We start from the raw sequence: 23,002 nt of genomic DNA on the forward strand, positions 1-23,002 counted from the left end.
AATATATACAGAGTAAAGAAAACATACATAAGCTTCACTGTGATATGTATAAACTGTTAGCACTCTACCAACATTTTGTTTTCTTAATCTATGTCAAGGAAATTCATTATTTTCTCAAATGCTCGTAAAAAAATCGGAATCGTACAGTCTACTCTGCTTTAAGCAGATATTTCTTATGGATGTGCAATGGGTTTTGTTGTTATATTTGATGCAGCTTTGAACAGCATTTCAGGCATATCCTGGCGAGTTAGTATAACATGGGAGGGTGCAAGTGGTGATTCTGGGCTCACGTCACTTGGGTGAAACTAACGAGCACAGGTTTGGTGCTGGCAAACCTACAAACATAATCAAGGTGTACTGGGATTCAAACCCACACTTCCTTGTCCAAATGGTGCAACTCACAGTGGATGTGTATCTAGACCTACTTAACCCATGTGGGGTATAGAGCCGTCCGGTGTGATAAGTGAATGTCATAACCACCTGGCAGCCCTACAGCTCCCATCCATGTCATATCAAGCTTGTTCTGTCTTGTCCTCAGAACACACAATCAGATGAACACAGATATGCCTTCATGAGCAAGGCATACAATTCAGAAACATACAGTAAAATCCCTTTAATCCAGAGGGTTGCATATTTACTCTCTTAGGGAAACGCTATCCATCACGCCTCCAGGTCTTCTAAGTCACACTAACACTGGCACCATATAATCTGGTAGCAGACCTGGAATGAATTCAGGTGTCTGTCCAGGTGATTGAAAGAATGCAGGTGTCAATCAAAATGATTGAATTAATTCAGGTGTCTGTCCAGGTGACTGAATTAATTCAGATGTCTGTCAAGATGATTGAATGAATTTAGGTGTCTATCAAAATGATTGAATGAATTCAGGTGTCTGTCCAGGTGATTGAAAGAATTCAGGTGTCTGTCAAGATGATTGAATGAATTCAGGTGTCTATCAAAATGATTGAATGAATTCAGGTGTCTGTCCAGGTGATTGAATGAATTCAGGTGTCTGTCAAGATGATTGAATTAATTCAGGTGTCTGTCAAGATGACTGAATGAATTCAGGTGTCTGTCAAGGTGATTGAATTAATTTAGGTGTCTATCATAATGATTGAATGAATGCAGATGTCTGTCAAAATAAAAGGGTTAATCTGTTGCAATGACAATAATTATGTTGATTTGCTTTGTGCATGTTCATGCATAATCCTTGAGTGGAATAGGCTCAATCATATTTCCCAAATAGAAAGTCAGGTTGTCAATAGCTAAAGCCCTATTGGTCATAACTGTCTGGTAACACTCTGCTGCTACAAATGGGATTTAATGTGAACAGCACCTACAAGGTAGTGGTGGCCTGGTTGTGTAGTGTACGGGAAGTACTGGATGGACCAGTCTCACCCACCAGGTCAGCCTTGGAAATATAGTCACTGTTGGCGAGTTGCCCCAAACTGCCGTTTATACCTATTTTACAATAGTTTCCTGATTCTACTGTTGGACAAAAAACTTTTGGTTTTTCTAATCCATCCTTTTTTATCATCTGTGAGGCCTCTGACACAGATACATACCCATCAGCAGGAGGCAAAACTGTCTTCTGCTCTTCAGGTGGTTGAGTTGGTTGAGGTGGTTTAGGTGGTTGAGGAGGTTGAATTTTGTCGAAAGGAATGTATGGACTGTCAGTAGAATGACTTTGAGGTTTGGGGGTTGTGTGGTCTTGGAGATCTGTAGACTCTTCATGAGACTGAGATTGGTTGTAGAAGGCATCACCACAAGGAGAGGAAGGGGGGTGGCTGTTGCTCCAGCAGCACCGAGAGGGGATGTGAGTTGGTGGACGAGCCGACATCACCCACAGGGCAAGAAGACATCTGCCTCTCCTGGGGAGCTGATGGGAAATCTGTCTGGGATGAGACATAGGAGCTGTAAGTTGGCGGTGGTGTCTCCAACTTCTGGTCATCAGGAGATTGAGGTGGTTCATATGGAGGAGGGGGGCTTGATGCTGAGTCCTGCCCTGAAGAATGGGACGCCTTGTTAAATGAAGCATCAGAAGATGACTTTCCAAGCAGCAGTGACAGTTTGTCCCTCGTAACGTAATCACTGCCAGCATCCTGTTTGTGGAGTTGGAGTTGCCTGACAGATCACGTTTCAGATAGCTGTCCACTTGGATGGATGACGGATCAGTTGAATCAGAATGGGATGTCCCAGTCTTGTCACACTCTGACTCAGTTGACTCACCTGAACATGGGATGTCCACATGCTTCAGATCCTGTTGAATTGTTTTGAGGTCATTTACTGTTTTTACAGCCATGTCCTCTGATTTAAGGTCTGATCTGGGATCTCAATCTAGGATCTCTATGTTTCTGCTGGTATCGGTCTTATTCTTCTTGTTGGATGTTGGTGTTTCCTTCTTCACATTATTGTTTTCCTTATCATGAACCTGTGTGTCTTCATCAACCTGCAATAAAGAGGGTCATAGTTTTCATCCAAAGAAAATACCAAATAAACACTTATTACATCACAACCTTACACTAGCAATCAAGCACAACACAACCTTGTACTAGCAATCAAGTACAACAAAACTTTGTACTAGCAGCCAAGCACCACACAACCTTACACTAGCAACCAAGCACAACACAACCTTGTGCTACTAATCAAGCACAACACAATCTTGTACTAGCTATCAAGCACAACACAACCTTGTGCTAGCTATCAAGCTTGTAACACAACCCAACACAACCTTGTACTAGCTATCAAGCACAACACAACCTTGTACTAGCAATCAAGCACAACACAACCTTGTACTAGCTATCAAGCACAACACAACCTTGTACTAGCAATCAAGCACAACACAACCTTGTACTAGCAATCAAGCACAACACAACCTTGTACTAGCAACCTTGTACTAGCAAGCACACCTTGTACAAGCTATGTACACAACACAACCTTGTACTAGCAATCAAGCACAACACAACCTTGTACTAGCAATCAAGCACAACACAACCTTGTACTAGCAATCAAGCACAACACAACCTTGTACTAGCTATCAAGCACAACACAACCTTGTACTAGCAATCCAAGCACAACACAACCAAGCACACAACACAACCTTGTACTAGCAATCAAGCACAACACAACCTTGTACTAGTACAAGCAGCACAACACAACCTTGTAAGCCAAGCACAACACAACCTTGTACTAGCAATCAAGCACAACACAACCTTGTACTAGCAATCAAGCACAACACAACCTTGTACTAGCAGCCAAGCACAACACAACCTTGTACTAGCAATCCAAGCACAACACAACCTTGTACTAGCAACCAAGCACAACACAACCTTGTACTAGCAATCAAGCACAACACAACCTTGTACTAGCAATCAAGCACAACACAACCTTGTACTAGCAATCAAGCACAACACAACCTTGTACTAGCAATCAAGCACAACACAACCTTGTACTAGCAATCAAGCAACAACACAACCTTGTACTAGCAATCAAGCACAACACAACCTTGTACTAGCTATCAAGCACAACACAACCTTGTACTAGCTATCAAGCACAACACAACCTTGTACTAGCTATCAAGCACAACACAACCTTGTACTAGCAATCCAAGCACAACACAACCTTGTACTAGCAATCAAGCACAACACAACCTTGTACTAGCAATCAAGCACAACACAACCTTTGTACTAGCAATCAAAAGCACAACACAACCTTGTACTAGCTTATCAAGCACAACACAACCTTGTACTAGCAATCAAGCACAACACAACCTTGTACTAGCTATCAAGCATAACACAACCTTGTACTAGCTATCAAGCACAACACAACCTTGTACTAGCAATCAAGCACAACACAACCTTGTACTAGCAATCAAGCACAACACAACCTTGTACTAGCAATCAAGCACAACACAACCTTGTACTAGCAATCAAGTACAACACAACCTTGTACTAGCAACCAAGCACAACACAACCTTGTACTAGCAATCAAGCACAACACAACCTTGTACTAGCAATCAACACAACCTTGTTGTACTAGCATAAAATCAAGCAATCAAGCACAAACACAACCTTGTACTAGCAATCAAGCACAACACAACCTTGTACTACTAGCACAACACAACCTTGTACTAGCAATCAAGCACAACACAACCTTGTACTAGCAACCAAGCACAAATAACACAACCTTGTACTAGCAATGCAAGCACAACACAACCTTTGTACTAGCAATCAAGCACAACACAACCTTGTACTAGCAATCAAGCATAACACAACCTTGTACTAGCAACCAAGCACAACACAACCTCGTACTAGCTATCCAAGCACAACACAACCTTGTACTAGCTATCAAGTACACAACACAACCTTGTACTAGCTATCAAGCCTTTACACAACACAACCTTGTACTAGCTATCAAGCACAAGACAACCTTTGTACTAGCTATCAAGCACAACACAACCTTGTACTAGCAATCAAGCACAACACAACCTTGTTCTAGCAATCAAGCACAACACAACCTACACAACACAACCTTGTACTAGCAATCAAGCATAACACAACCTTGTACTAGCAATCAAGCACAACACAACCTTGTACTAGCTATCAAGCACAACACAACCTTGTTCTAGCTATCAAGCACAACACAACCTTGTACTAGCTATCAAGCACAACACAACCTTGTACTAGCTATCAAGCACAACACAACCTTGTACTAGCTATCAAGCACAACACAACCTTGTACTAGCTATCAAGCACAACACAACCTTGTACTAGCTACCAAGCACAACACAACCTTTGTACTCAGCAATCAAGCACAACACAACCTTGTACTAGCAATCAAAAGCACAACACAACCTTTGTACTAGCTAATCAAGCACAACACAACCTTTTCTACTAGCTATCAAGCACAACACAACCTTGTACTAGCTATCAAGCACAACACAACCTTGTACTAGCAATCAAGCACAACACAACCTTGTACTAGCTATCAAGCACAACACAACCCTTTGTACTAGCAATCAAGCACAACACAACCTTGTACTAGCAACCAAGCACAACACAACCTTGTACTAGCAAGTCCTAAACACAACACAACCTTGTACTAGCAATCAAGCACAACACAACCTTTGTACTAGCAATGCAATCTAGCACAACACAACCTTGTACTAGCTATCAAGTGCAACACAACCTTGTACTAGCTACCAAGAACAACACAACCTTGTACTAGCAAACCAAGCACAACACAACCTTTGTACTAGCAATCAAGCACAACACAACCTTGTACTAGCAATCAAGCACAACACAACCTTGTACTAGCAACCAAGCACAACACAACCTTTGTACTAGCAATCAATGCAACACAACCTTGTACTAGCAACCAAGCACAACACAACTCTGTACTAGCAATCAAGCACAACACAACCTTGTACTAGCAATCAAGCACAACACAACCTTGTACTAGCAATCAAGCACAACAACACAACCTTGTACTAGCAATCAAGCACAACACAACCTTGTACTAGCAATCAAGCACAACACAACCTTGTACTAGCAATCAAGCACAACACAACCTTGTACTAGCAATCAAGCACAACACAACCTTGTACTAGCTATCAAGCACAACACAACCTTGTACTAGCAATCAAGCACAACACAACCTTGTACTAGCAATCAAGCACAACACAACCTTGTACTAGCTATCAAGCACAACACAACCTTGTACTAGCAGCCAAGCACAACACAACCTTGTACTAGCTATCAAGCACAACACAACCTTGTACTAGCTATCAAGCACAACACAACCTTGTACTAGCTATCAAGCACAACACAACCTTGTACTAGCAACCAAGAACAACACAACCTTTGTACAAGCACAACACAACCTTGTACTAGCAATCAAGCACAACACAACCTTGTACTAGCAATCAAGCACAACACAACTCTTGTACTAGCAATCAAGCACAACACAACCTTGTACTAGCAATCAAGCACAACACAACCTTGTACTAGCAATCAAGCACAACAACAATTTGTACTAGCAATCAAGCACAACACAACCTTGTACTAGCTATCAAGTGCAACACAACCTTGTACTAGCAACCAAGCACACCACAACCTTATACTAGCAATCAAGCACAACACAACCTTGTACTAGCAATCAAGCACAACACAACCTTTGTACTAGCAGCCAAGCACAACACAACCTTGTACTAGTAATCAAGCACAACACAACCCTTGTACTAGCTATCAAGCACAACACAACCTTTGTACTAGCAATCAAGCACAACACAACCTTTGTACTAGCTATCAAACCAGCATAACACAACCTTGTACTAGCAATCAACCACAACACAACACAACCTTGTACTAGCAATCAAGCACAACACAACCTTGTACTAGCAATCAAGCACAACACAACCTTGTACTCAGCAATCAAGCACAACACAACCTTGTACTAGCTATTAAGTGCAACACAACCTTGTACTAGCAACCAACACAACACAACTTGCACTAGCAACAACACAACCTTTGTACTAGCTATCAAGCACAACACAACCTTGTACTAGCAATCAAGAACAACACAACCTTGTACTAGCTATCAAGCACAACACAACCTTGTACTAGCAATCAAGCACAACACAACATTATACTAGCAATCAAGCACAACACAACCTTGTACTAGCAATCAAGCACAACACAACCTTGTACTAGCAATCAAGAACAACACAACCTTGTACTAGCAATCAAGCACAACACAACCTTGTACTAGCTATCAAGCGTAACACAACCATGTACTAGCAATCAAGCACAACACAACCTTGTACTAGCAACCAAGAATAACACAACCTTGTACTAGCAACCAAGCACAACCTTGTACTAGCATCAATGCACAACACAACCTTTGTACTAGCAATCAAGCACAACACAACCTTGTACTAGCAATCAAGCACAACACAACCTTGTACTAGCTAATCAAGCACAACACAACCTTGTACTAGCAATCAAGCACAACACAACCTTGTACTAGCAATCAAGCACAACACAACCTTTGTGTACTAGCAATCAAGCTGGAACAACACAACCTTTGTTCTAGCAATCAAGCACAACACAACCTTTGTACTAGCAATCAAGCACAACACAACCTTTGTACTAGCTATCAAGCACAACACAACCTTGTACTAGCAATCAAGCACAACACAACCTTGTACTAGCAATCAAGAATAACACAACCTTGTACTAGCAACCAAGCACAACACAACCTTGTACTAGCAATCAAGCACAACACAACCTTGTACTAGCAATCAAGCACAACACAACCTTGTACTTAGCAATGGCTATTAACACAACCTTTGTTCTTTAGCAATCAAGCACAACACAACCTTGTACTAGCAATCAAGTACAACACAACCTTGTACTAGCAACCAAGCACAACACAACCTTGTACTAGCTATCAAGCACAACACAACCTTGTTACTAGCTATCAAGCACAACACAACCTTTGTACTAGCAATCAAGCACAACACAACCTTGTACTAGCTATCCGCACAACACAACCTTGTACTAGCTATCAAGCACAACACAACCTTGTACTAGCTATCAAGCACAACACAACCTTTTACTAGCAACCAAGCACAACACAACCTTGTACTAGCAACGAAACACAACACAACCTTGTACTAGCAATCAAGCACAACACAACCTTGTACTAGCTATCAAGCACAACACAACCTTGTACTAGCTATCAAGTGCAACACAACCTTGTACTAGCTATCAAGCACAACACAACCTTGTACTAGCTATCAAGCACAACACAACCTTGTACTAGCAATCAAGCACAACACAACCTTGTACTAGCAACCAAGCACAACACAACCTTGTACTAGCAACCAAGCACAACACAACCTTGTACTAGCTATCAAGCACAACACAACCTTGTACTAGCAATCAAGCACAACACAACCTTGTACTAGCTATCAACTGCAACACAACCTTGTACTAGCAACCAAGAATAACACAACCTTGTATTAGCAACCAAGCACAACACAACCTTGTACTAGCAATCAAGCACAACACAACCTTGTACTAGCAATCAAGCACAACACAACCTTGTACTAGCAACCAAGTACAACACAACCTTGTACTAGCAACCAAACACAACACAACCTTGTACTAGCAATCAAGCACAACACAACCTTGTACTAGCTATCAAGCACAACACAACCTTGTACTAGCTATCAAGCACAACACAACCTTGTACTAGCTATCAAGCACAACACAACCTTGTACTAGCTATCAAGCACAAGACAACCTTGTACTAGCTATCAAGCACAACACAACCTTTGTACTAGCAACCAAGCACAACACAACCTTGTACTAGCAACCAAACACAACACAACCTTGTACTAGCAATCAAGCACAACACAACCTTGTACTAGCTATCAAGCACAACACAACCTTGTACTAGCAATCAAGCACAACACAACCTTGTACTAGCAATCAAGCACAACACAACCTTGTACTAGCAATCAAGCACAACACAACCTTGTACTAGCAATCAAGCACAACACAACCTTGCACTAGCAATCAAGCACAACACAACCTTGTACTAGCTATCAAGTGCAACACAACCTTGTACTAGCAACCAAGCACACCACAACCTTATACTAGCAATCAAGCACAACACAACCTTGTACTAGCAATCAAGCACAACACAACCTTGTACTAGCTGCCAAGCACAACACAACCTTGTACTAGTAATCAAGCACAACACAACCTTGTACTAGCTATCAAGTGCAACACAACCTTGTACTAGCAACCAAGCACAACACAACCTTGTACTAGCAATCAAGCACAACACAACCTTGTACTAGCAACCAAGCACAACACAACCTTGTACTAGCAACCAAGCACAACACAACCTTGTACTAGCTATCAAGTGCAACACAACCTTGTACTAGCAACCAAGCACAACACAACCTTGTACTAGCAACGAAACACAACACAACCTTGTACTAGCAATCAAGCACAACACAACCTTGTACTAGCAATCAAGCACAACACAACCTTGTACTAGCAACCAAGCACAACACAACCTTGTACTAGCTATCAAGTGCAACACAACCTTGTACTAGCAACCAAGCACAACACAACCTTGTACAAGCAAAGAAACACAACACAACCTTGTACTAGCAATCAAGCACAACACAACCTTGTACTAGCAATCAAGCACAACACAACCTTGTACTAGCAACCAAGCACAACACAACCTTGTACTAGCTATTAAGTGCAACACAACCTTGTACTAGCAACCAAGCACAACACAACTCTGTACTAGCAATCAAGCACAACACAACCTTGTACTAGCAATCAAGAACAACACAACCTTGTACTAGCAATCAAGCACAACACAACCTTGTACTAGCTATCAAGCACAACACAACCTTGTACTAGCAATCAAGCACAACACAACCTTGTACTAGCAACCAAGAATAACACAACCTTGTACTAGCAACCAAGCACAACACAACCTTGTACTAGCAATCAAGCACAACACAACCTTGTACTAGCAATCAAGCACAACACAACCTTGTACTAGCAACCAAGCACAACACAACCTTGTACTAGCTATCAAGCACAACACAACCTTGTACTAGCTATCAAGCACAACACAACCTTGTACTAGCAATCAAGCACAACACAACCTTGTACTAGCAATCAAGCACAACACAACCTTGTACTAGCTATCAAGCACAACACAACCTTGTACTAGCAATCAAGCACAACACAACCTTGTACTAGCTATCAAGCACAACACAACCTTGTACTAGCAATCAAGCACAACACAACCTTGTACTAGCAGCCAAGCACAACACAACCTTGTACTAGCAAGCCAAGCACAACACAACCTTGTACTAGCAATCAAGCACAACACAACCTTGTACTAGCAATCAAGCACAACACAACCTTGTACTAGCAATCAAGCACAACACAACCTTGTACTAGCTATCAAGCACAACACAACCTTGTACTAGCAATCAAGCACAACACAACCTTGTACTAGCAATCAAGCACAACACAACCTTGTACTAGCAATCAAGCACAACACAACCTTGTACTAGCAATCAAGCACAACACAACCTTGTACTAGCTATCAAGCACAACAACCTTGTACTAGCAACCAAGCACAACAGAAAGGGCATTGTGGGATGACAGTTAAATAATATTCCAGTGAAAATATGTCAATATTTTAATTTATCCGGTTTCTACACTTGATACATAGGAATCAGTATCCTCAGAGATTTCATTTCATTTCATTTCTAACTTTCAGTTCTGATTTAATTTAATATAATATTTAAATTGTGATAATACATAACCTGGGGTTTTCTGACATGAAATTGGGGTATATGACCAAAATGGCACATGACCATAAAATGCAGTTGTCAAACCTTGCTTTGAAAACATAATACCATCTAGAAAGTGGTCAGACCTTGCTTTTTCAAATGTTTTAGGGCACTTGTAACCATATTTCCAGTATTTATCAAGTCTTAGCGATATCAGCTCTCTCTTATGGACACTGTCCTTGTTTACTCAGAACTCGAACATTGTGTTTATCACTGATACTTCCTACAGCGTAACCCTTTAGATTCCCGGACACTATTGTGTATCACAATCCTGCTCAACTTACTTTACTGAAAGTACTTCAGAGATATCATCCCATTAATATTCTGCTGGTTATTTGTTTCAAAAGATATTTTTTTCAATGAGTTATTTGTTTGTACTGAAGCTAAATATTTCTGTGAATGTCTTAGATCATCCAACAATTCCAGCAATTATTTATTTAACAAAATATCTCTTATTTCAAAATCAATTGTTACACAGCTGAATATCAAATAATTATCATGCACTCAGTTCAGTTAAAGATGTGCTTACCAGTGTAGATATCTTACCTTCACAAGTTCCAGCAGTTTTATATCCATAGGCATGTTTCTATAGGTCCGACGTACTCTCCTGGAAAGACAATATTATAAGGGTCAGTAATAATACGTGTGCCATGGCGATATATGATGGTTGGTTGCTTGGTTTGTGTTTCATGCCACACTCAGAAATATTACAGCTATATTGCGGCGGTTTGTCAATAATGGAGTCTGGACCAGATCATCCAGTGATCAACAGCATGAGCATCGATCTACACAACTGGGATACGATGATGATGTGTCAACCAAGCCAGCGAGCCTGACCACCCTATCCTGTTAGTCGCCTCTTATGGCAAGCATGGGTTGCTAAAGACCAGTTCTAACCCGGATCTTCACGGGTCCAAAAGGATCAGTAATGATAAATGTGCCATGGTCATATATGAAGTCGATGCTGTAATCATGGATGTTTCACAACAGCTTTACAACAGCGACATATTTCATATTGTAAGAGGTGGAAGTACCCTGGAGCTCACTTCAAGTTCAAGTCTGCCAATAGTAGTCTGGTTGACACAGATTCAGTGAGTGCTTGACGTAAACATAAATGTGTTGATGAATCTATGTCAAAAGACATAATCACAGGGCTCTATTTAAGAGATGTTAGCCTATTTCCACCAGGTGCAGCCTAAGACAAAAACCTAGTTGCACCAGCCAAATTCCAGTTGCACTGCTTTTATTGCAATATGTATTGCAATTTTCTGTTTCAAAACATATCTAAACATATCTAAACATATCTAAGTTGCTTTTGCTCTGTGGATACATTTTGAAAAAAAAATGTTGTAAGATAAAGGGACATCTGAGATACAGATATACAGATCATGTAGTAATCTGGCATTGTTCTGACTGTTATATAGCAACAGTTTGGCATTGTTCTGACTGATATATAATACAAACTGTTGAATCTGGACCCTGCTCCGAAGAGTGAATGCATGTAGCCCCTTACTGGTATATGTTTATGCATAGGAGGACCGCCTCCGTGCTGTAGTGGTTAGAGCGTCCGCCAGGAGAGCTGAAGGTCGCGGGTTTGATCCCCGACCGCGTCATACCAAAAGACGTTAAAATATGGTACTTGTTGGTCCCTGCCTCAGGCGCTCGGCATTAATGGGTACAACAAGGACTGGTCGGCTCGGAGTCAGTATAATGTTTCTGAGGGGGGTATTCATGCTTAACTGCGACATGGTATCTCAGTGGACTAGCACTATAAAACCAGCTTAAGTCTGGGCTAGTACAAGCAGCCGCACATACACACACACACGCATGCACGTCGTCATATGAGCGAAATATTCTCAAGCACGACGTTAAGCCCAATTTCACCTCACCTTATGTATAGGAGTTATGAGCATCACAGTGCCAAGATTGCCTTGTGCAACAAGGCAAGGCAAACAAACCTGCCTAGCAGAGAGAGCAAAATATATACTGCAAGTGACTTGTTGCATTTGATTGGCCATATAAGCACGTTTCCTGTTATGACTCCGTAAGTGAAAATGATCTAAGCCACTCCTCCTAGTAGACTATTGTTCCCTGATTGGCTGATAATTAAATGGGCGTGGCTGGTGTTGCATTACTGCACTGAACAATGTCACTGATTTCCTGTTGTGGTCTACAGTGTTTCTGTGTTAATGATTTAAATACAAACAACATTAATATTATTGATGTCTCTACATGTTTGACTTGACTGCAGGTTTGAGGCATCAGTGACATAATTATGAGGAATAATTCTGTGAGTGAAACCGCGAGGTCGAGTCACACTTTATGCTAATGTCAAAACTTACTTTATGCAGCAGATCATGAAAGAGAGTATGACAATGCACCCGAATATTCCACCGAAAGATATGCCCGCAATTGCTCCTGGCGTTAAATCTGTAAAAGACAAGAGAACATCCAGGAGTGTATATTCATCAGTTTTGGCATGTAACAAAATAGGGAGGATGTCATGCATTACGCAAACTACTTGTGTTGGTGGTGAGGAATATATCATATTAATGCTGAGATTATTATGAGAAATACCTTACCACTGTTTACAATGATGTAAATAAATGAAATATTCTTTAGCACTATCTACAACTGTGGTGATCGGGTCACTCCCTGGACCCCACACACAGATGAGTTAATGTCATGAGATATTCCTTACCACTGTTCTCAACTTTGTAATGAGATATTCCTTACCACTGTTTAAAACTTTGTAATGAGATCTTCCTACACACTGTTTATAACTTTGTAATGAGATATTCCTTTACTACTGTTTAAAACTTTGTAATGAGATATTCCTTTCCACTGTTTATAACTTTGTAATGAGATATTCCTTACCACTGTTTACAACATCTTGTAATAAGATATTCCTTATCACTGTTTACAAACACTTTTGTAATAAGATATTCCTTACCACTGTTTACAACAAGTTTGATGATGGGGTCACTGTCTGGCCCGTCCCCTGTCCTGACACCGCCCGGAGAGTCACCCTGTACTTCACTCCAGCTGACAGACCCTGGATCACGTGGCTCTCCCTCGGTGTTAGACACATTGACCTGCACTGACTGACCTGAACATGGAAAAAATCTTATAAAAGATATAGTAACCATAAGTGATGAGTTATGTCCACAAAATACTGACAGGTATCAAAGTGAGAGAGGCTGAAGTGAAGATCTTTGTTCCATTCTGGAAACTGAAACCCTAACCAAGAACAAAATCCAACACACACCTTTACAGATGTCCCTAGAGGTAAACAGAACGTAGAAATGTACCCTATAAAATGTACCATTATGTCAAACACATTCACTTTCACAAATGTACTGCGCCTAGATTTTCGAAGCTCTCTTAGCGCTATGATAGTCGTAAGTTAATGTTAATGTATGGGACTTTCGACTATCTTAGCGCTAAGAGAGCTTCGAAAATCTATGCCTTGGTCTGTACACAAATCACATAAATCTAACTTGCCAATGAATGGCACCGGAGCAAGGATGGGTCTATTCTACAGAGCATGAAACAGATTTCAATGAGGTAACATGTACCAACTCTATGTAACAAGGTCTCTGCATGTGGAAATTTGTTTCATCAGATTAGCAGCAACCAGTACTGCCATCAGTGACAAACTACAACATCCCTGAATGGAGCCCTACCTTCACAATCCCTGTGTTGGTCGGTGGGACAGTACGACAGGATATAGTGGGTGATTACAACATCCTTGAATAGAGCCCTACCTTCACAATCCCTGTGTTGGTCGGTGGGACAGTACGACAGGACATAGTGGGTGATTACAACATCCCTGAATAGAGTCCTACCTTCACAATCCCTGTGTTGGTCGGTGGGACAGTATGACAAGACCTGAATGGAGTCCCTGTGTCGGTCGGTGGGACAGTACGACAGGACATAGTGGGTGATTACAACATCCCTGAATAGAGCCCTACCTTCACAATCCCTGTGTTGGTCGGTGGGACAGTACGACAGGACATAGTGGGTGATTACAACATCCCTGAATAGAGCCCTACCTTCACAATCCCTGTGTCGGTCGGTGGGACAGTACGACAGGACATAGTGGGTGATTACATCCCTGAATAGAGCCCTACCTTCACGATCCCTGTGTCGGTCGGTTGGACAGTAAGACAGGACATAGTGGATGATTACAACATCCCTGAATAGAGCCCTACCTTCACAATCCCTGTGTCGGTCGGTGGGACGTCGACAGTACGACAGGACATAGTGGGTGATTACAACATCCCTGAATGGAGCCCTACCTTCACAATCCCAGTGTTGGTCGGTGGGACAGTACGACAGGACATAGTGGGTGATTACAACATCCCTGAATGGAGTCCTACCTTCACAATCCCTGTGTTGGTCGGTGGGACAGTACGACAGGACATAGTGGGTGATTACAACATCCCTGAATGGAGTCCTACCTTCACAATCCCTGTGTTGGTCGTTGGGACAGTCACGACAGGACATAGTGGGTGATTACAACATCCCTGAATGGAGTCCTACCTTCACCTTCACAATCCCTGTGATTACAACATCCCTGAATGGGATCCCTGTGTCGACAGTGGGACGTCGACAGACACAGGACATAGTGGGTGATTACAACATCCCTGAGTGGAGCCCTACCTTCACAATCCCTGTGTGTGTCGTCGGTGGGACAGTACGACAGGACATAGTGGGTTATTACAACATCCCTGAATGGAGCCCTACCTTCACAATCCCTGTGTCGGTCGGTGGGACAGTACGACAGGACATAGTGGGTGATTACAACATCCCTGAATAGAGCCCTACCTTCACAATCCCTGTGTCGGTCGGTGGGACAGTACGACAGGACATAGTGGGTGATTACAACATCCCTGAATGGAGTCCTACGTTAACAATCCCTGTGTCTGTCGGTGGGACAGTACGATAGGACATTGTGGGTGATTACAACATCCCTGAATGGAGTCCTACCTTCACAATCCCTGTGTTGGTCGGTGGGACGTCGACAGTACGACAGGACATAGTGGGTGATTACAACATCCCTGAATGGAGCCCTACCTTCACAATCCCTGTGTCTGTCGGTGGGACAGTACGACAGGACATAGTGGGTGATTACAACATCCCTGAATGGAGCCCTACCTTCACAATCCCTGTGTCGGTCGGTGGGACAGTACGACAGGACATAGTGGGTGATTACAACATCCCTGAATGGAGCCCTACCTTCACAATCCCTGTGTCGGTCGGTGGGACAGTACGACAGGACATAGTGGGTGATTACAACATCCCTGAATGGAGTCCTACCTTCACAATCCCTGTGTTGGTCGGTGGGACAGTACGACAGGACATAGTGGGTGATTACAACATCCCTGAATAGAGCCCTACCTTCACAATCCCTGTGTTGGTCGGTGGGACAGTACGACAGGACATAGTGGGTGATTACAACATCCCTGAATAGAGCCCTACCTTCACAATCCCTGTGTGTTGGTCGGTGGGACAGTACGACAGGACATAGTGGGTGATTACAACATCCCTGAATAGAGCCCTACCTTCACAATCCCTGTGTTGGTCGGTGGGACAGTACGACAGGACATAGTGGGTGATTACAACATCCCTGAATAGAGCCCTACCTTCACAATCCCTGTGTTGGTCGGTGGGACAGTACGACAGGACATAGTGGGTGATTACAACATCCCTGAATAGAGCCCTACCTTCACAATCCCTGTGTTGGTCGGTGGGACAGTACGACAGGACATAGTGGGTGATTACAACATCCCTGAATAGAGCCCTACCTTCACAATCCCTGTGTTGGTCGGTGGGACAGTACGACAGGACATAGTGGGTGATTACAACATCCCTGAATAGAGTCCTACCTTCACAATCCCTGTGTTGGTCGGTGGGACAGTACGACAGAACATAGTGGGTGATTACAACATCCCTGAATAGAGCCCTACCTTCACAATCCCTGTGTTGGTCGGTGGGACAGTACGACAGGACATAGTGGGTGATTACAACATCCCTGAATAGAGCCCTACCTTCACAATCCCTGTGTCGGTCGGTGGGACAGTACGACAGGACATAGTGGGTGATTACAACATCCCTGAATGGAGACGTACCTTCACAATCCTGTGACAGGACATAGTGGGTGATTACAACATCCCTGAATAGAGCCCTACCTTCACAATCCCTGTGTCGGTCGGTGGGACAGTACGACAGAACATAGTGGGTGATTACAACATCCCTGAATAGAGTCCTACCTTCACAATCCCTGTGTTGGTCGGTGGGACAGTACGACAGAACATAGTGGGTGATTACAACATCCCTGAATAGAGTCCTACCTTCACAATCCCTGTGTTGGTCGGTGGGACAGTATGACAGAACATAGTGGGTGATTACAACATCCCTGAATAGAGCCCTACCTTCACAATCCCTGTGTTGGTCGGTGGGACAGTACGACAGAACATAGTGGGTGATGTAGGCTGAATCCTCCTCACATCCAAACTTCTGCCACTCCACACTCAGGGCGTTGTCCGGCTGGTGGCGGGAGAAGTTGAGGTTTTGTGGACGCAGAGGAACTGGAAATATTTACAGGAATCCAACTAAAACTTCACATGGCATGCTGTCTGTTTCATGCCCTTGAAAATTATTCATACCACCACTGAACTGAATATAAAAGTTACAATGGTGATATAATGCTAATAATAAGATAATAAAATTACTTTACTGTAATTGTAGTTAAATTATTGATCTAATGACAAAATGCTAATCAACAACGCTGTCATTACTTTTAATCATATGCACAAACTGATGGTTACTGGAGCACCACACTTAGTGGAGTGCCGTCCTTTAAATCCATAGATGGGAAAAATGATCAATATTTGCCAAGTTTGTGTCACTGGTCACTTGGATGCATGTCCTTTTACTCTAAAGGGACAGTTGTATTCATTGTGAAAGTTCAATCCTAGTGCCCGTTTCACTACCAAACATCTGACCTCATCTTATTATTGCCACCAAATGCAAACCGAGGAACTATGTGTCAGTGTCATTTGTTTCTTTGCTGTTATGTAGGGAAAATGTAAACAGATTCAAGACTGGTATGGCTAGGCACTGCCAAACAGTAAAGCAAATTCAAGGTTAACAATGTTTGTTCAGTTGACATTGTCTGAGTGTTCAGTTGACAATGTTTGATTGTTCAGTTGACAATGTTTGATTGTTTGATTGACAATGTTTGATTGTTTGATTGACAATGTTTGATTGTTCAGTTGACAATGTTTGATTGTTCAGTTGACAATGTTTGATTGTTCAGTTGACAATGTTTGTTTGGTTGACAATGTTTGATTGTTTGATTGACAATGTTTGATTGTTTGGTTGACAATGTTTGATTGTTTGGTTGACAATGTTTGACTGTTCAGTTGACAATGTTTGATTGTTTGGTTGACAATGTTTGATTGTTCAGTTGACAATGTTTGATTGTTCGGTTGACAATGTTTGATTGTTCAGTTGACAATGTTTGATTGTTCAGTTGACAATGTTTGATTGTTCAGTTGACAATGTTTGATTGTTTGGTTGACGATGTTTGATTGTTTGGTTGGCAATGTTTGACAGTTTGATTAACACATTCACAATAATGAAGCATAAGCTGCTTGTCATTACATACAGTGTAGATATATTTTATATCATTTACATGTAGTTACTTATTTTATATTTTATATATATATTCCAAGAAATACTTACTCTGATTCTTGACATACAAGCAGGAGTTCAACTTAATACCGCTGCTGACTCTCTGATTGGCTATCTCCTTCTCTACAGACACGCCAATCATCTTGTTGTCTAGGTTACCATCAGGAACCTCCCATACATAGCTCAGCACCTCAGGGGTAAACGACAGCCAATGAATACCATCCTAGAAAAGAAACACATAACTGGAGAAAACTTGCTTGAGTTTACTTAATATAATATGGCTTGTACTGTTGATTCTTGAGAGCTCTTTACACCTGACATAAGTAATGGTTTATCCAGTAAAACTTTCTGCAACTCATTTTATCCTTGCATAATACCTACAACAAATTAAATGATCGGGAAATACATTTGTCAATTGTTTTCAAAACAAAATATGACCAGATTAACTGTTATTTGAAATACCTATGACAATCACATTAGTATCACAAGGAATTTACCAGGTAAGATAAATAGGATTAGTGAGTGAGTATTGTTTTATGCCATATATACTGATGGAAACAAATAAGGGAACACATGATATTTTTCCTTTATTTATTCCCAGATTTCACCCACAGTACAATATAAGGCTGTGCAAAGAAACCTGGAACTGAACACAGGAACAGCTATACATTCATGCATTCCCTTATTTGTTTCCATCAGTATATTCCAGTTCTATCATGAAGATGGACACCAGAAATGGTCCCTCTAGTACCATGTGGCCAGAATTGGGGAATCAAGTGCCTCCATGGTTTGGTCTCCAGCATGACAACTGCAACTTGCGCTCAAACACACAAAATCGACTGGTCATCCCATCCGCACTAAAAGGATGACACTCTGCACTGTACTTTGGAACTCTCCCTTGTTGTTCTGACACCAAGATTTAACTTTCTCAGTCACACATGAGCTTTATCTTGGAAGGGGCACATTATAAATGTTCTTACCACACATTTGGAGGTGATCTTGGACCCATTGCAGTAGAACAAGGTGTAGCCTGTGACTCTCCCATGGTGGGGGTCACGTGACCCTGGTGGCATCCCCCAGGTAATGTACAGGGTGGAGCTGTCGGCCTCTACTACAATGTCTGAGGGGAGAGGCACTTCTGCAATTGAGAACATTAGGGCTGTTAATTAACTAGGTTTTGTACAACAATGTACTGCAATCTTTATGTCTGTCTTGTAATATGTACTGCAATACAGTGCCATGCATGCATGTTTTCTTTCATTTTCAAAGGTTTTCATTTATTAAGATCAAAATTACACTTATGTACTTATGTTGGCTTTTCCTCATTTGCCTGGGATGGTCTCAAACAGATGACGCTGGATTGCCATCATTACCTCTTATTCAAGGGGACCGCCTCCGTGGTGTAGTGGTTAGAGCGTCCGTCTTCCCGGAGAGCGGAAGGTCGTGGGTTCGATTCCCGACCGCATCATACCAAAAGACGTTAAAATATGGTACTTGTTGGATGTTCAGTCACTCACTCACAAAGCAGCACATTCACATGAATAATTTGCTACTTGTGAACCAATGGTACAACTGGAGTATTTATAGAGCAAAGACAGGTTAAAAGTTTCGATATTTGTGTGATGCTGGTAACCTTCCAGCCACTCCTGTCAGGTTGAGCATGTTGGTCTGGACAGGACAAGTATTGCTCACAGACACAAGACATGCACAGGAAGCCTTCTGGGTGTCAACAATTCTGAAGTAATGATTAAAGGCACAATGTCACACATTCTAGACGATATTTTTGCCTATATTATACATATTGGGGCATATGATATAAAAGACTTATTATTTCTTACGACTTGCCTGAAATCAGTAATTGAAACTTCTAGGCGAATAGCTTCAAACAGAGAACACTTGCCATATATGGAATGTAAACAAATGCTCTGTATATCAAAAACTGTTGCATACGGTGTTGTTGGTGTTTGCCAAACCAGTTTCAATCACAAGTCTTGCGTAAAATATTCGTAAAGAGCACGCTCCAAGGGATATACTCACTGGGGTTCGCTTAAAATAATGTTCGGTCGGTAGAGGGTGAAAGAGTTGACTTAATGCATCATTGCATGAATTCGGACTTTTTAGTTTAATACTGTAATATAAATACGTAATTATTTTGGGAATATATAGTATATGGTAGCTTCCCTGAGGGCTGCTAGTGACTTTCATTGAGAGAAATGCATTATGTATTTTTTGAGAAGTGTGGTGTGCTATATGCCTTTAAACCAACACAAATTATGCATCCTTCATGTAAAGAAGGAACTCAAATCATATTCACTAGGTCTGAGAGATCAAAGTAGGAATGGCTAAATGAATCATCAAAATTACACGTTACACATCAGTGTTGAGCAGGTTGATCTGGACAGGACATATATTGCCCACAGACACAAGCCCTGCTCTGGCAGTCCACACCTAGGTGGCGACAATTTTGCTTTAAACAATGATTAACCAAACACAAATACTGCACCTACATGTAAACAAATGGAGAATGCATTCCAACAATTTCCAGGAGATCTGAACAGATACAGCTATTTAAATCATCACTTTTATGTCTTACATACCAGTAACACTATTAGTCTAGAATACAGAGTACCTCAACAAAAGATTTACAGAGTGGATGAGTTTCTTCAATCTAACATAAAATTAACAAGTTAAACAGACTATTCCAACAAAAGGTTTAAAGTGTCCATGGATGAGTTTCTTCAGTCTAACATAAAATTAACAAGTTAAACAGACCACTCCAACAAAAGGTTTAAAGAGTCCATGGGTGAGTTTCTTCAGTCTAACATAAAATTAACAAGTTAAACAGACCATTCCAACAAAAGGTTTAAAGTGTCCATGGATGAGTTTCTTCAGTCTAACATAAAATTAACAAGCTAAACAGACTATTCCAACAAAAGGTTTAAAGTGTCCATGGGTGAGTTTCTTCAGTCTAACATAAAATTAACAAGTTAAACAGACCACTCCAACAAAAGGTTTAAAGAGTCCATGGATGAGTTTCTTCAGTCTAACATAAAATTAACAAGTTAAACAGACCATTCCAACAAAAGGTTTAAAGAGTCCACGGATGAGTTTCTTCAGTCTAACATAAAATTAACAAGTTAAACAGACCACTCCAACAAAAGGTTTAAAGTGTCCATGGATGAGTTTCTTCAGTCTAACATAAAATTAACAAGTTAAACAGACCACTCCAACAAAAGGTTTAAAGTGTCCATGGATGAGTTTCTTCAGTCTAACATAAAATTAACAAGTTAAACAGACCACTCCAACAAAAGGTTTAAAGACTCCATGGATGAGTTTCTTCAGTCTAACATAAAATTAACAAGTTAAACAGACCACTCCAACAAAAGGTTTAAAGAGTCTGTGGGTGAGCTTCTTCAGTCTAACATAAAATTAACAAGTTAAACAGACCACTCCAACAAAAGGTTTAAAGAGTCCATGGATGAGTTTCTTCAGTCTAACATAAAATTAACAAGTTAAACAGACCACTCCAACAAAAGGTTTAAAGTGTCCACGGATGAGTTTCTTCAGTCTAACATAAAATTAACAAGTTAAACAGACCACTCCAACAAAAGGTTTAAAGAGTCTGTGGGTGAGTTTCTTCAGTCTAACATAAAATTAACAAGTTAAACAGACCACTCCAACAAAAGGTTTAAAGAGTCCATGGATGAGTTTCTTCAGTCTAACATAAAATTAACAAGTTAAACAGACCACTCCAACAAAAGGTTTAAAGTGTCCATGGATGAGTTTCTTCAGTCTAACATAAAATTAACAAGTTAAACAGACCACTCCAACAAAAGGTTTAAAAGTGTCCACGGATGAGTTTCTTCAGTCTAACATAAAATTAACAAGTTGAAGAGACCACTCCAACAAAAGGTTTAAAGAGTCCGTGGATGAGTATCTTCAGTCTAACATAAAATTAACAAGTTAAACAGACCACTCCAACAAAAGGTTTAAAGTGTCCATGGATGAGTTTCTTCAGTTTAACATAAAATTAACAAGTTAAACAGACAACTCCAACAAAAGGTTTAAAGAATCCATGGATGAGTTTCTTCAGTCTAACATAAAATTAACAAGTTAAACAGACCACTCCAACAAAAGGTTTAAAGTGTCCATGGATGAGTTTCGTCAGTCTAACATAAAATTAACAAGTTAAACAGACCACTCCAACAAAAGGTTTAAAGAGTCCGTGGATGAGTTTCTTCAGTCTAACATAAAATTAACAAGTTAAACAGACCACTCCAACAAAAGGTTTAAAGAGTCCATGGATGAGTTTCTTCAGTCTAACATAAAATTAACAAGTTAAACAGACCACTCCAACAAAAGGTTTAAAGAGTCCATGGGTGAGTTTCTTCAGTCTAACATACCATTAACAAGTTAAACAGACCACTCCAACAAAAGGTTTAAAGTGTCCATGGATGAGTTTCTTCAGTCTAACATAAAATTAACAAGTTAAACAGACCATTCCAACAAAAGGTTTAAAGTGTCCACGGATGAGTTTCTTCAGTCTAACATAAAATTAACAAGTTAAACAGACCACTCCAACAAAAGGTTTAAAGTGTCCATGGATGAGTTTCTTCAGTCTAACATAAAATTAACAAGTTAAACAGACCACTCCAACAAAAGGTTTAAAGTGTCCATGGATGAGTTTCTTCAGTCTAACATAAAATTAACAAGTTAAACAGACCACTCCAACAAAAGGTTTAAAGACTCCCTGGATGAGTTTCTTCAGTCTAACATAAAATTAACAAGTTAAACAGACCACTCCAACAAAAGGTTTAAAGAGTCTGTGGGTGAGCTTCTTCAGTCTAACATAAAATTAACAAGTTAAACAGACCACTCCAACAAAAGGTTTAAAGAGTCCATGGA

The 23,002-nt window shown here is 41.0% G+C and overlaps 1 protein-coding gene across 2 annotated transcripts in view; it reads right to left on the reverse strand.

Annotated features, from left to right (window-relative positions):
- Nucleotides 1-602: 602 nt before the first annotated feature.
- The window catches only part of LOC124286523 (leukemia inhibitory factor receptor-like), a 59,549-nt gene continuing 37,149 nt past the window's right edge, over nucleotides 603-23,002 (reverse strand). For both annotated transcript variants that reach the window (XM_046722895.1, XM_046722894.1), the window contains exons 10-16: nucleotides 19,078-19,235; nucleotides 18,149-18,320; nucleotides 16,834-16,989; nucleotides 13,350-13,505; nucleotides 12,739-12,826; nucleotides 10,943-11,003; nucleotides 603-2,446 (exon numbers count right to left, since the gene is read on the reverse strand). In XM_046722895.1, the coding sequence (XP_046578851.1) occupies nucleotides 2,330-2,446; nucleotides 10,943-11,003; nucleotides 12,739-12,826; nucleotides 13,350-13,505; nucleotides 16,834-16,989; nucleotides 18,149-18,320; nucleotides 19,078-19,235 (908 nt within the window). In that variant the 3' untranslated portion in view covers nucleotides 603-2,329. The remainder of the gene's footprint in view (nucleotides 2,447-10,942; nucleotides 11,004-12,738; nucleotides 12,827-13,349; nucleotides 13,506-16,833; nucleotides 16,990-18,148; nucleotides 18,321-19,077; nucleotides 19,236-23,002) is intronic.

This window comes from Haliotis rubra, unplaced genomic scaffold (genome assembly GCF_003918875.1).
Source record: "Haliotis rubra isolate DU_JTF1 unplaced genomic scaffold, ASM391887v1 Scf385, whole genome shotgun sequence".
Classification (NCBI taxonomy): Eukaryota; Metazoa; Mollusca; class Gastropoda; order Lepetellida; family Haliotidae; genus Haliotis; species Haliotis rubra.